Source organism: Acomys russatus, chromosome 18 (assembly GCF_903995435.1).
Source record: "Acomys russatus chromosome 18, mAcoRus1.1, whole genome shotgun sequence".
NCBI lineage: Eukaryota > Metazoa > Chordata > Mammalia > Rodentia > Muridae > Acomys > Acomys russatus.
In genome coordinates this window covers 18875039-18890120 of record NC_067154.1, presented here as the reverse complement: position 1 = coordinate 18890120, position 15082 = coordinate 18875039, and the positions used below count along the sequence as shown (strand labels likewise).

Here is a 15082-nt window from a genome sequence, read left to right as displayed (position 1 = left end):
GTCCTGGCCTCGCTGATCTCTAACTCAGCAATCCTCCTGCCTCTGCCTCGCAAGTGCTGTGAATTCAAGGCCAGCCTGGTCTACCCAGTGAGTTCCAAGATAATCTTTTTAATCATTATCATCATCATCTTTTAAGAAAGAAAGAACACAAAGTGTCTCCAGTTATTCTTCTGATTTGTGACTGGCGCTAAACTTCAAAGCTTAGTGCTAGGCATTAAATTTGGAAATGTTAGCCACAGCGAAAGGAATGCAAAGACTGTCCTCCTCTCTGTGTCCACAGCGTCCGAGAGGAGAAGCTAAAAGGCCTGCAGTGTGGGGTAGTGCTTTTTATCACGATAGGACGTTAAAGCTGGCAAAAGCGCTAGTGATACAACAGTGCACACCCTACTTCACAGACTGTGTGGAGGATCTCCACGAAGGGCGACAGCGGTCAAGACTGCAGCTTGGGTGTGTGCGGGAGACAGGGGAGAGAAATGGGTCCAACAGAAAAGCGGCTGGAGCAAACCAAGGCTCCACAGTTCACTAAAAGGAAGGCAAACCCCATACTGGAGTCTAGGGAAAGGCAGGCGGAGCATGACGGGACACCTGTTACAAGTGTTAGAGCGGAGCTTCACATCACTGGGGGCTCACCATACCTCGGCTGGGGACCTTAGCACACACAAAGCCAAGACTGTGTCAACTCCTGTCCTTCAGCACAGTGAAGAAACCCACCAAGGCGCACTGTTCACTTAGCAGCATGTTTCACATTGTATTTACTAGGCAAGTTTCATCAAATACCATCTTTTTAAAGTAAATTTTAAAGTAAGCCTACATGTGATTAAAAAAAAAAAAAAAAACTATGTATAACTGTCAAAAACACAACAAAAGTATCTAGAGCGAACAATCAAGAAAATGAACCTAATGTCAAACATAAAGCTTCCTTTTAAAGCAAAGTTAACCGGAGTCTTCATTTCTGTAAAAGATTAAAGTGTAAGACAATATCTGAAATATTTTTACTAGTCATCCTTTTCAACACAGCAAATCACAGGGAGTAAACAACTAAGGAGCCCTTTACTATATAAAAATATCTTTATTATTCAGTATTTCTACTGTGGTAACAGAAAACGGACTCAGCCCCAGTGCCTCCCAACATACTTAAGACTGACTTGGGGAGGCAGAACATTCTGGTTTTAATCACATGCTCCAAAAGTGTGATGGTTCAACCCGAGATTCAGAATGACCATGAAATAAAATCATTAGGCATGAAGGCATTTCTAGGATGGCCTGGGGTGAAGGGCACCCCATAAGGTTGAGGTCACAGTGACTAGAAAGGAGAAAGTGTGCTGAGCAGCTTCCTTCACATAGCCCACCCCAAGGTTGAAGGAAAGTTACTTTGTTGCAGCCATGAGAAGGGAAAGGTAAAGTGAGAACTCTGGAAGCAGAATTCCGTATTTAACCCCAAATGCCAGTTTACAGGTAGGTAGGTGACCTTGAATAAAAGGCTTAAAGAACTAAACTAACTCCTCTGTGCTCAGAACAAAGCCATGACTGGTGTCACCAGGGCCTGAACTGCACACACACAGCACACAGCAAAAACCATTAGCTACAAGACAGGACAGAGCCTCAAGAGAGCACAATCTGAGTTAAAAACAAGTTAAAAGCCATACGAAAGTAGCCTGATTCTATTAGTACTGAGATATACTGTAACCACACGGTAATTTTAATGGTAACTATCATTTAGACTGTATGTGTATACTTTCAAATCACTCCTAACTACTCAATACGCTATTGGTTAGTACATACATGTACACACACTAAGAAAGCCTAATGACAAATAAGTAATAACTAAATAACCTGAATGAGGCATGAGAGAATTAACTCATGAACAATGAACAATTTTGAGTTCGTAAGTCACTCATCAAAGAATACTCAGGCATGCACACAGGATATCAAGAATTCCCCAAACTGAGCAGTCACATGTTACTGTAGAAATGATGTGAGGGCCCTGGGAAAAAAGCAAGCCGTTATTGCACCTGTCTTATCCACACAAAGCTGAGTTGCTCTGCTCTGTGGCTCCATGGATGAGCAAAGCCACACGCCCTCCATGACCTAACGTTGATCCTTTATGAAACCAAGTCACAGGAAGTCTCCGCAGCCAACACAAAATAGGTTCACAGAGGCGAAGGGGAAGTCTGTAAACTAGCCTCTGGCGATCCCGACATTACATCATTTTCCCTTCTGGTGATGGTGGTGCTCCTGCTCCTCCTATTGCTCCTCCTACTGCTCCTGCTCCTCCTACTGCTCCTCCTACCGCTCCTGCTACTATTCCCTTGAAGATGAAGGCCTCATCTCTTGATGCTTGACTCCTATAGAGCACACATGGTCACTAAAGCATATAGTTAATTGAGAACACTGCCAGTCCTTTTCATGGTTCTTTTCCCTCTGAAACATCCCTACTTTCCTATTCTGAATAATAGGTAACTAATGATGACCATAAGTAAAACAGATCACAGAAATTGTACACAAATGTTCGCTAAACTAGCTAACCGGGGTGGGGGTGGGGGGGATGAAGGGGGATCATCAACAGAAGCAAGCTCAAAGCCTGCTTTGAACAGCTGAGACTGCAGAGAAGATTGCCAAGATAATACCTAGGAATTTTAGAACCATTTTATGGAAAATAGCAATGGCAGTCAAAAGCGGGACAACTACTGACCATTTCAATTAGGGAATGAAGGTAGGGTTTTTTTGTTGTTGTTGTTGTCGTCGTTTCATTCAAGTTAGAGAATTTTTAATGGCATAAGCTTAAGTGAATACAAAATAAGCAAAACACAATGCTTGTTTAAGGGAGGGGGACCCAGCTAACTCACAAGCAGCAAAAAAGTAAACCAAGTCTCAATCATATCATTAATCAGGGGGAAAAACTGATGTCACACGATAACCTCTAAGAAATTTAATTCTATTCTCTAAGAAGATACATTTGACTTGCCTGCTCTTACACCAGAATAGATTCTCTTCATTAAATAGACTTTTACCATCTCCATAAACACTGAAATAGGTTTGGACACTCATAGATCCCAAACTCCCCTCCTCACAAAGGTTAAAATGTTATCAGATAACCACAAAGTTAATAAATTCTAACAAATACTATAAACAAAAGCAACAAGTTTTTACAGCCAACCTAAATTTAGGTTGGTATGCCAAGGCCTCCCAAGGTGTCAGCAGCTTGGCCGGGGTACTAGTACATACCTGTCATCCTGGGCTCCGGAGACTGAAGCAGGACCACCACAAACTCAGGCCAGCCTGTGCTAGGTAGCTAGTTTCAGGTTGGCCCAGGCTACATAGCAAGATATTGTCTCAAAACAAGAAAAAAAGAAGTGGCAAACTTTAAGGGCATGTTGGGGAGGTGACACTAGGCATGTTTATGTTCAAGAAAGCATGTGCAAATGCCCAAAAGAAGAAGAGCAGATGAGAGGTGAGGAAGGTTCTGAGAGGCCATCATGTGTCATTAGGACTTGGAGGAAGCAGGGGAGTGGAAGCCTGGGGGCACAGTTCCTCAGTGGCTGAGCATCTGCCTGGCATGCCTAAGGCCCTAGGCCCTATGCCCAGCACCAAGAGAAGAGAAAGTTTACTTTTCCTTTTTATCTGCTTCTTGTCTGCCAAGAACAGCGAGCCCTTGCCACATGCTCCCGCCACCAAGTTCATGGGGCCAAGGAACCAAGGACAGAACCTTCTGAAACCGTGAGCCAAAATAAACCTTTCCTGGGGGAACAGGAGCCAGCTAGGAGGCCAGGAGTAAACATGGACAAAGGAATTACCTTATACCAGATGGGAAGGCTTTAAGGGCATCTGGGCAAGCAAGTTACATAAAAGATTGCCACATTAAGAATACCATTCAGACTGCAACGAAGTACCAGAGAAGGCTCTGTGAAAAGGCTACTACACTCAGCATGTTTTAAGTGAAGGCTGTTTTATCTTACACTAAAATTGTGCCAACTGAGAAGGGATGGGATATAAGGACCAATTCTACACTGACAGAGCCAATGTGGGGGAAAAAAACAGATGAAGAATGTGACTCTTGGTGTCTAAAGTGATGAAGTCACCTCATCAAAATGAGGGCAACCTGAGGAGGGCTGAATATTGGGTGTTAGGTTGGCACCATGCTCAGCAGGCATGGCCGCTCAGGCCTCTGATCCTAGCACCTGGGAGGCTGAAGCGGGAGGATGGCCTCACCTCAAAGTTTGAAGCCATCCAGTACTACACCGCAAGAACTTACCTCAAAAAATAAGACCGAGAACTTGGTGACAATCAGACCGGCTAGAAAAGCTGACAGTGGTAGTCTGGCAGAGGATAATCTCAGTGAGACCAATACAAAATAGCAAGAAAACTGGGGGGCGGGAGGGGGGGGGTAGAGAGACAAAACAAAAACAAAGAAGGATGTCACAGCTGGCCAGAGTGCTAGGGAGAGAGCTACATCAGCCAGGTGAAGGCATCAAAAGAAGACTTTCTGGGCAAGGTGGCTGGGAAAGAAGAAATGACAGCAAGAAAAGGAATTTCTGTTTGTGAGATCATAATCCATTTTTACAATACAGATCAAGAACAAAAACAATACAGAACAAGGTGCTTTATTTTTTTTCTTTTCCTGTATCTTCCTTCTAATCAGTCATTAAAGGGTATTTTGGAGCCATGTGCGGGAGGCCTTACCAGGAATCGCAGAGTGTGGAAGGCTGAGTTAGGAGGCTAGTCTCTGCTGTATACAGGGAATGTACGTCAAAGAACAAAAACAAAGAATAGGCAAGCCCACCCTCTGCTAGGCCAGCCCAGCCCTGCGTGCAAGTCCAAGCTAAGGACAAAGCTCTGACATCAGCTCCGGACCAGGTCTTTTCAGTTTTGTGTTTTAAATTTTAATTTCTAAGCAAGAAGTCATACCTATTCTTTTGCTATGAAAGTGAAATTTTGAGGCCTTATCTCAAATAAATAATAGGAAAGGTATAAAGGTGTCCGCAAAGCAGACCATGAAAAGACAATAATAAGACAAATTTGGAGGCTAGGGAGCTGAAAGTTGAGTGCCAAATGACTTAGCAAACCGTAAAAACAATCAGATTTGGCAAACAGTAGCCAACAAAAACCCAATTTAAACTTCGCAAAGCCTCAAAGGCCCCGGACCTGCTGCACCACAGGCACTGTGGGAAAGGATGCTTGCTGAAGGCAGGGTTAGCCGGCTCTCGGCCTGCTCCTCACCCCGATGGCCACGCCGACAGTCTGAGGGGGGCCTGAAAAGCACAAGACTGAGGGAGTGAAGCACAGCAAAAGGCAAGAGGGGACTGGAACCTGGCCGAAGGAACATATGGGCTGGGGATCTATGACCCCCAAGACTTCCGCTCCTTACCTCCCTCTCCGCTCGCTGGAGCCCCTGTGGGAAAGCGTTTCCGTCTGGGCATAAACCAGAAGAGCCTTCTTATAAGGAGCTAGCCAACCCAAGGGAAGTACAGAGACATCAAGATCCCCAGTCAAACAGCCCACTCAGGTTACTGTCCAGTGAGGCCAATGGCTGACAAGCTCAATTGAGAATCTGTAACCTATATTTCCATCGACTACTCTTACAACGGCCTACCATTTAAAGGAAGGGCATACAACATGAAAAGATTACAAAGAAAAAAGGAAAAAGAAAGAGAGAAAAAGAAGGAAAGAAACCGAAACTTGGAGAAAACAGACTGCACAGAAAGAAGACTTTTAAAGAGCTAAGCATGATGACACGTACTGTGATCTCAAGACTCCAGAGGCCGGGCTGGAGAACGGCAAGTTCAAGGCCAGCCTGGACCACACAGAGAAAAACTTTGTCTCATAAAACAAATCAACCCATGCCCTGAGCTAAGAGAAAGCACTGTTACATTAAACTGGAGCAATACACAGCTAAAGAGCAGCAAAGATCAACAAAAAAAAAGCTCTTGGGAATTACATGTAAGAAAAACTCAGCAGAAATGGAGCAAATGGAAATGAAGGAAACTAGAAGACAGCCAGCGAGGCATATTATGCAAATAAGTGTGAAAAGCAGAAAACGTTTGTGAAGTAACTCACTGGCCGAGCCTTTGCCAAGCCTACTCATGGACGTGGGTTCAAGCTCAGCACCCCAGACTCTCCAGGCTAAAATGGCACGCATCAAAGACTCATGAATAAAAAACACCAGACACACATGCAGTCAGTGTGAAACACTGAAGCAAACTTTAAAAGGCTTTCATAGACTTTAAAAATGAAGAGAGGAGAAGAAAAAGCAGACAGGTCACATTCAACTGTAAAAAACCAAAATGGCTACAGATTTCTCAAAAGCAATATGGAAGCTAGGAAGAAGTGTCAATAAAGGTTTAAGGGGACACAAGTTTTACAACCTGGTACCCTTTACCTAATCAAGGGATCAACTAAGTGTAAAGGTAATAAATAACAGCAAGTAAATCAAGAGTAAAGTGAGCACTGGCTGTGGAAACGGAAGATGTGGCACTGGGAGGAAAGGATGGGTATCCAAGAGCAACAGAGGAGGAGCAGGCCTAAGCAGAGGCCGGAACAGAGGCCAGAGCAACACCAGACTTGCTGGAGAAAGGTCAGCTAACACCCGGAGGTTCGTGCTGAGAGGCGGGGCTACTGAGAATCACTGATAAACAGAGAGCAGACTACATGTAGGGTGTGGTGAGGACTGAAAACTCCGGCCACCTGACCCTCAAGCAAAGTTCCACACTAAGAGGAACCCCAGGGCGACATTCTGAGCAGCTCTGTAGTCCTCTTTCACTCAAGTGCCCAGCACTCAAGCAAGGAACCCCCAGCAAGCCGAGGAAGGTCTCTAAGAGGTGGAGACGAAAAAACACACAGCTTGGAGGCTGGAGAGGTAACCCTGGACAAAACAGACTGCTGACTAAGGCACTCCTAGAGGAGGACCCCCCCTTCATACACCAGACAGCTGAGGGCCCGAGGACACTGCACTGTGGACAGAAAAGGGATCTTTTACAAGGCTTAAGAGGACTATTCAAGGCTGACAGACTATTGGGAGAAAGGAGTACTGGAAAGAGGGCAACAAGCAGCCAGGTCCATTTCATTCAAGACATTTAAAACACAAAGGATTAGCCGGGCGGTGGTGGCGCACGCCTTTAATCCCAGCACTCGGGAGGCAGAGGCAGGCGGATCTCTGTGAGTTCAAGGTCAGCCTGGTCTACCAAGTGAGTCCAGGACAGCCAAGGCTACACAGAGAAACCTTGTCTCAAGGGGAAAAAAACACAAAAACAAAACAAAACAAAAAAAAAAAAAAAACCCCACACAACAATGATTGTTTTATTTAATAAACTCTTAGGAGCACAAAGAGTTCTTTCATTAATTCATTTAATTTACAGAACAATTCTTTGAGAAATACTATTTGCCTTCATTGTTTTCAAATGAGGAAACAGAGGCAGAAGCAAATTAAATAGCCTGAGGACAGAGAAAAAGACAATGCTGGGCAGTCTGCCTTCCGAGCTGCTCCTGACCAACACAGGCTCGTCAAAGAGGAGTCATCTGTGAGAAGTTAAAATGATTCTATGGAAACATGTGAAGGAGGGAAGCAGGAAGTATAGACTTTGACTTTTTAAATAGTGAGTATAAAAAATAAATACTTCATGTTGCATGTGATGGCGCACACCTCTGACCCCACAGCACTCAGGAGGCCGAGGCAGGCTGATCTCTGTGAGTTTAAGGTCAGTCAAGGCCAAAACAAAACCCTTTTTAAAGGTATTTGGTATTTTACATTAATATAACTGATACAGCCTACCATTCTCAGTAAGTAAGTAAACTAAGTATTGTTCCTTTTTTTTTTAAGGTAAGAAAAACACTGATTTCCAGGCTGGGGACATGACTTGCTCACCCACCTTCCAAGATGGGAAGTTCTTGCTATGTAACACGTGAGCCTGAATTCGAATGCCGAACCCACATAAAAGCCAGAGGCAGAGGTTTCTAATCTCAGCACTGGGGAAGTGGAGACAGGTGTGTCCCTGAAGCTTGGTGGCAAGCCAGCCCAGCCAACAGTGAGCTCCAACTCTGTGAGACTCTACCTCAAAAATGAAAGTGGACCTGACTGAGGAAGACACTTGACGTTGACCTCTGGCCTCCATAATCACATGCACACATGCAACACAAAAATAAATATGGGGGGGAAAACCCACTCATTTCTGTGTTACTACAAAACAGATTTAGGAGGCTTACACCATGCCCTCTTAAAAAGCAGGGAGCTAGCACAGTCATTACTCACTTTAATTCATTTCATGAATTATAACACCTGCTTTTCTAGTGGTATGCTTAAGATGACAGGTGGTATGAGCTGTGTCATGAAAGGAAAAACAGAAAAAGATCTGCTAAGTTTGTTTAAAAAAAAAAAATTGTCCCCTCCCTTGTGGGGAAAAAACTGGTAAACATAATTATCATCAAATATACAGTACTTAAGTAGAGACAGTAAAATGTGCTAAGGAAACACTCCCTGGGGAAGAACAATCTTTCAGAGGGAACATCTGAGCTCTGCCTAGAAACAAGAGAATAGAATTTCACATAACAGTGTGCTAACGAGCACAGAACACTGTGGCAGAACAACTGTGCCTTCCCGTTCCTGTGAAGGTTAGTTCACATCAAAGCCTAAGACATCAAGATCTTTATAATAAAGCAATCTTTAAAGAAACAAGTCACAGAATCTTAATACCTCCACCCACATTTGTAATATTTAGTCTCCATGTCTAGTTTTGCAGCTGACGAATGGGCAGCTGAGAAAGAGCACTCTGAATGTACCTCAGCATTCAAATCTGAAGAGCTACAGTATTGTGGCAATATATACTCCAGGACACTCACTCTCTTCTTCAGCCATCAAACATTTTTATGCTAACACACTTCCTGGGTCATAAAATGAAATGAGGGCACAACCCTTCCTTCCACAGGAGATCAATGGTGACAAAGCCTGGAAGATGCAAGTGACAGGGAGGCTGGCGTGGAGAAGGAAAAGCAGTGGTTAAGGCTGCTCCACTTTTTTCTCTCATAGGCATTTCCCGATTACCCCTCAAGGGAAAATGTAAATGATTAAAAAACAAACAAACAAACAAACTACAGTGAGAGAAAATACAATCTGCAACAAAACACAATTAGAATGGCCCTCCCAGGCTGGTCTTGTATGTGACTCAGCAGCAAGACTTAGCTCTCAGAGTACTTGAAGGAGGCCTGGCAAACAGTGTGTCCAATCTTGATGACTCAACGTTGATGTCAACTAACACAAGTTTATGATAAACTAAGTCCAAACAGTGTGAGGACAACCTATGTTGGTCATTGAAGACAAATGCTTCCTATTTCTTCTTGTGCCTTCCTAGAACATAACCCTCTGTCACTGGCTCCTGACTCTACCTCAGTTACTATCTATCTATATGGAAAATGGATCTGCAGTATCTCAACGGGAACTCACTCTACAGATAAAACACCAGCGTGTGGCATTCCTCCGGCTTGACTGGGTGGACAGCGGCTCTTTGCAAGGCCAGCCATCCACCCTACCAACTGGAGGAAAACAAAGTCCCCACAGGAGCCTGCACAGGTTTGTGATCAGTGTGTGGTTTTCAATGCTCCCTGTCCCCTGGCTTGCACTTCTCTTTAGTTAGCATCTGTATTATATACTTATTTTAACGGGAACTTCACTCAGTTCACACCCTTTTGATTTTGATTTAGGAAACAAAAAATTAGAGGAGTAAACAATTCCTTAAATTAAAATTACAGGTAAGGATCAGAATGGTAAAGGTGAAGTTAAAGGCTGAACAGTGATTATGAGTGGACTATTACAGAAACTGCCCCTTAGAAATCTAGCTTGTGAAGTCGTTTTGTACAACGATAAGGACTACATTTACTAACAAAATGTAAGTATATAACTAAAAAACAAAAAACCGAAAAAGTATTTTTACCTGTTTCAATTAGCATAACCTTTCTATCTTTTTAACGACTGAGGGGGAAAAAAAAAAATCAAGGAAACTTCACTGAAACATTTGGCCTTGTTTTCTGTTTATACAATTTTCTTGCAACATTCTCAATTTTTCCAAAGTAAACCCACAAATATACATACAGAATATAAATGCTTCAATTGGAATGGAGAAAGTTCAATGTCAAAAATTTCCAACAGACTCTAAAATAATTAACTATCTTAAATGCTTTTTCAAAACTTCACAGTGAAAAAGAAGTCTTTTGACAACTACAATACTTCTGATCACTGTTTGTAAACACTGGCAAACTCGCACCCCCCCCCCAAAAAAAATCCCTTTAAAAAAAGAAAACTAAAACAATGCAGAAATGTAATTCACAGGTTTTCCTAGCAGTCTGGGTCACTAAGTGCAATAAGCTTATCATTTCTAATATAATTGAAAAAATGTGGGCTTAACGCTGACTTTTCAGACTTTCTGTATCTAGCGAGAGAAGAAACAGGTGGAACAGATTAGCCTGTATAGAACCAGCCCTCAAGACTGATTTCACTTTTTACCCCCCTCATTCCAGATGGTTGTGAGTCACCATGTGATTGCTAGAAATTGAACTCAGGACCTCTGGAAGAGCAAGAAGCGCTCTTAACCTCTGGGCCATCTCTCCAGCCCCGGACTTCACTCTTTAAAATGGCTACCTTCACCTACTACCAAAAGAAAAAAATGTTCAGCATTGAATACTACCAAGGATAAATCTGGCTATTTTCCCCTTGAAGAATACGCTCCGAGACTTGTTATTCCTCTTCTGTCTGGATAAAGTAACCATTAAACTAAGTTTACAAAGGGCTGGTTGCTAACAGTATGAGGGCAACCTATATCGCCCAGATTAGGTCATCTTTCCCACAGTGCCTCAAGAGGACAAGCAGGTAACAGGATCTCTCACAGCCCGGAGAACAAACATACTAGGACAGAAAAGGGCTGCATTGCAAGAACGGAAGGTGGGAGCCACAACCCCACCCTCTCCCAACCCCCGACAAGAAGTCATCACCAAGATTTTAGTAGCTCAAAAGAAGAGCTTAACTATTTCGTAGGGTGACAAAATGTAAGCTGCTCTTTATAAATGATCTTTGCAAAAGCATTTTGTAAATAAGTCTGCCAGATAGCCCCAAGCCTATTTGTGATACACACTTACACTTTATAACTATCGTGAACATTACTCTCCTAGCCTGTCCTACTCCCCCGCCCCCAGCCCCCATCACTGTTACACTCCTACTCTGGAAAACTTACCAACATGTACTTTTCACAGGCAAACGAAAAGGTGTAATGCTCTAACCAGACCCACAGACTGCTACTAAAGAGATTAACTTTGAACTGCTCCGTGTCTGCAGAAGCACGTGGCCTTACCTCTCATCCTCGCCATCCACCAGGGGTGTTGTCAGCGGTAGCACCTTCAACGGGAAGAGAGAGGCAGAGGCTGCTAGGCTGCTGCAGCTGCTCCCATCTGAGACTGCTGACACTCCCCCACTGTCGCCACTGGTAGTCTGAGGTAAGCCGACCAAGGAGGGCTCCGCTGGGCGCCTGGCATCTTCCATTTGGCTTCCGATTGCCTGAGCTAATGATTGTGTAGAGAACTGAGTAGAACTTAGCGGTATCTGTTGTGCCAGAGGCAAATTTATGTTAGTGGCTATCAAGGGAGACTGACTAACACTTTGAACCAAATTGCCATTTTGGGTGGCTGGGGGCTGTGCTATATTCTGTGGTGGGACTAAGTTTGTTTGGGCAGAAGGCATTCCAGAAGGACCTGCGGAACTGACCTGATTTGTAACGGAAAGACTACTAGCAGAGGGCAAAGGACTACCTGCAGGCAACTGCTGGGAAACAACTCCTTGGGCCACCGGTTCTACGCCCTGCGCTGGGGGAGGCGCAGTTAACAAGGTGCTCTGTGGCGCAATAACCAATTGCTGAGGAAGGCTTGCAGCACTAGTTTGAACTCCCTGATGAATAATCCCACTTGGAGCAGGTAGAACTACTTGTGAAGACGGAGGAGCACCTTGCTGAATAACTGAAGGTGTAACTTGGGCAGAGGGTGGCTGTCCTGCAGCGGGCACGTTTGCTTGTTGACCAACAGTTGCCATTGGACCGCCAGCTGGGACGGCGGACACTGCTGTTTGTGCCTGGCCAATGGGCTGCCCAGGGGCCCCTGCAGGTTGTGCTTGTACCACTGCGGGCTGCCCTGGCAGCTGGATGCCCTGTGGCTGAACCACAGGAATCACTGATGTTCCTGCTCCCATGCCTGCAGAACTGGACTGCCCAGAGGACATCGCTGCTTGAAGGATTGGCTGCTGCTGTACGTACTCAGAAGTAGGATTTTGCATCACTGGCTGGCCGTGGCCTGGGGCTATCTGTGTAGGGACCATTGGCTGCTGCTGCCCGTATTGTAACTGCTGCGGGGGTGCCCCTGGAAGAGGAGTCTGCCCTGGAGGAGCTGTCTGAGGATACGGCAGTTGGGGTTGAGCCAAACTGGAAATGGAAGGCTGTTGACCCATGGCTGACGTCGCGCCAACCACGTTGACAGGTGAAGACTGGATGTCAGTCCCTGCACTCATAGTGGCTTGCAGAGGTACAGGCTGAAGACCTTGCTTCTGCTGAAAGCTCAAGTCTTGAGGCTGTAATTGTACTTGTGACATCTGTGACTGAGAAACACTCTGCGGTATACTAACTGCTGCAATACTCTGCGGACCAGGGCTACTGAAGTCTATCTGTTGGAGGGCCACACCTTGAAGACCCGGAGGTGCTGGTGGCAGCGGCTGGGGCTGCATCACAGTAGGGGCTCCCATCTCTCCACTTCCCACACTCTCTGTGTAGTGACTCAGAGTGCTGACACTACTGCTCACTGAACTCCCACTAGTGCTCTCCCTCTCCGACGACACTTCCGTGGGGGTTTGCTTCACAGTCTCTACGGCCTTGTTTAGGGCCACGCCTTCCATAGCCGGCAAGGCGTTTTCTTTTTCATAGAACTCAGTGCAAGTCCATCTACCTTTTTTAAAAGGCTCAGAAGTGGAGTCTAACCTCACAACTCTGAACCTTGACGTGTTAACTGTTGGTGGTTGCTGTGGTTGCTGCTGCGGCGGCTGCTGCTGCTGCTGCTGGCTTGAAACCGCTCCCACAGTGATACCTGCAGCTGCATTAAGGACACTGTTAGCAACAGGAGAGGAAGAAACTGTACCATTGCCCATGCCACTTAAGACATTCACATTAACACCACTGCTAACTCCAGCCCCAACACTCACACTCGCAGCATTAGGAGCACTGCTCGTACTTAGAGTGGCACCACTACCATGCACGCCGCTTGTCCCGCTGGGGCTGAAACTACCCACGGTAGCAATGTTAACATTATTTGCTGCGTTCGTGCCAGTAACAGAAGTTAAACCTATGCTGCCTGGAGTACTTGGAGCACGGATGTTAGTCATCGCTGATGCAGGCGCGCCACTAGATGATACAGCAGAAGTTGGCGCAACTGGCACGCCACCATCAGAACTTCCAGTAGTTGAGAGTTTTCTGGACAGTGGGCTCGAGGGCGGCCCTCCGGGAATGGATGCACTGGCCACAGCAGCATGGGATGAATGGTGGTGTCCATGGTGAAGGTGGTGCCCGTGATGGACGTGATGGTGGTGATGGAGGTGGTGCGGATGAGCACTCCCATTGATCACAACGTTCTGTTGTGCAAGGTGAGGCAAAAGAGGCTGAGGAAGGTGGGGCTGGTTAGGAGAGACTGCCCCGGGCGTCTCAGCTTCCTGGAAGTTATTCAGAGTCTCTTCTGAGGAGCTGCGTTCCGGCTCACCTAAGTCAGTGGCCCTGGAAAGGGAGACGTCAAGGATCTCGGAAGAAGAGAGATCTTCCGTGTGCGACTCATCCAGATCGTCGTAGCTCTCGGTGTCTTCTGCTACGCTGTTGTTAGAGCTGATGCTGGCAGAGATCTGAGCTGGGGTAACGCTAGTTATCTGGAAGCCACTTTTCTTTTTCATCTGAGTTCCGCCCTGCGCAAGAGGCTGTGCCTGCAGCTGAGCCTGCGAGAGGAGGTTCAGGCTTTGTGGAGGCGGAGGCTGTGGTCCCTGTGTGGAAGATGCAGCAGGAGGCGGCGGCTGGAGCAGCGAAGGGGGAGGAAAATCCTCAGAAGATGGAGCAGCACCACTGACGCCGGTACCTGCTGCATTGAGAGGAGAGGCGCTGCCACCACTGCTGCCCCTTCGAGGGAACATTGCTGGGTGCGCCATCTTCCTAGCACTAATGTCGGCAGCAGCAGCAGCGGCCGCCGCCGCGGTGGAGTCCGGCGGCTGGTGCATTGTGCTGGGTACCGGGGAAGGGGGGGGAGCGGAGGAGGAGAGTGCAATTTCCTTCTGCACCGTAATCTTTGTATGGAGAAGCCGGAGAGGCGAACAGGACCTGAAGCTCCGCCCGACGCGATTCCTCCTCCTCCTCCTCCTCTGCCGAAGGCGCCGGCTGCTCCTTCCTTCCTTCGAGGGCTAGCTTCGGGAAGGGAGGATGAACCGGGTGAACTAGGTGGCTGGGGAACCGAAGGGGGACCCCTTCAGTCCTTCGCCATTCACTTTCCCCTCCAGTCACACCCCCCCTTTATATTCCGCTTCACGTGGGGTGCGGGGCGGGAGGGAGGGGAGCCCAGGAGGGGGCGGGGGAGGCGAGGAGAAGCGAGAAATGCCCACCTTCTTTGGCCAACTCCGGAGCCAGCTCAGCCCCCTCCTTCCGCGGCGACAGCCGCTGCAAAGCCCCGCCGCTCGCCCTGCACCGAGGCAGCGCGGAGCGAGCGGTCGCCCGGCCCTCGCCACCCCCGGCGCCGCGGCCGCCGGCGAGCCCCAAGCTCAGCGTCGCTCCAACCTCCCCTGCCGACGCGGCCGGCCCCGCTCGGGCCTCCCCCCGCGGCCCGCGGCCCCTCTCAAACCCCCTGGGCTTGCGACGGCTGCTCCGGGAGAAAAGGCTGGCCGCGGCTGGGGCCCGGGCGGCGCGGCTCTGAGTGGGGCGGCGGCAGCGGCGGCGGGGCGCCCGGTACGGTGAGCCCAGCAACGAGGCGCGGGCGGGCGCGCAGAGACGCCGGGTCCTCGCGGAGCGCGGCCGGGGCGCGGTGGCGGCGGCAGCGGGAGCCC

General features: G+C 47.3%; 1 protein-coding gene across 2 annotated transcripts in view; it reads right to left on the bottom strand.

Annotated features, from left to right (window-relative positions):
• Tsc22d1 (TSC22 domain family member 1) overlaps positions 1-14585 on the bottom strand; it is a 101852-nt gene extending 87267 nt beyond the window's left edge. The window contains exon 1 of one of the 2 annotated variants that reach the window (XR_007832288.1): positions 11328-14585. Coding sequence is in view for 1 of the 2 variants with exons in the window: in XM_051160849.1 (XP_051016806.1) it covers positions 11328-14266 (2939 nt within the window). In the remaining variant the exon portion in view is untranslated. The remainder of the gene's footprint in view (positions 1-11327) is intronic. The other variant, XM_051160849.1, reaches the window with a different exon arrangement.
• Between the last annotated feature and the right edge of the window lie 497 nt (positions 14586-15082).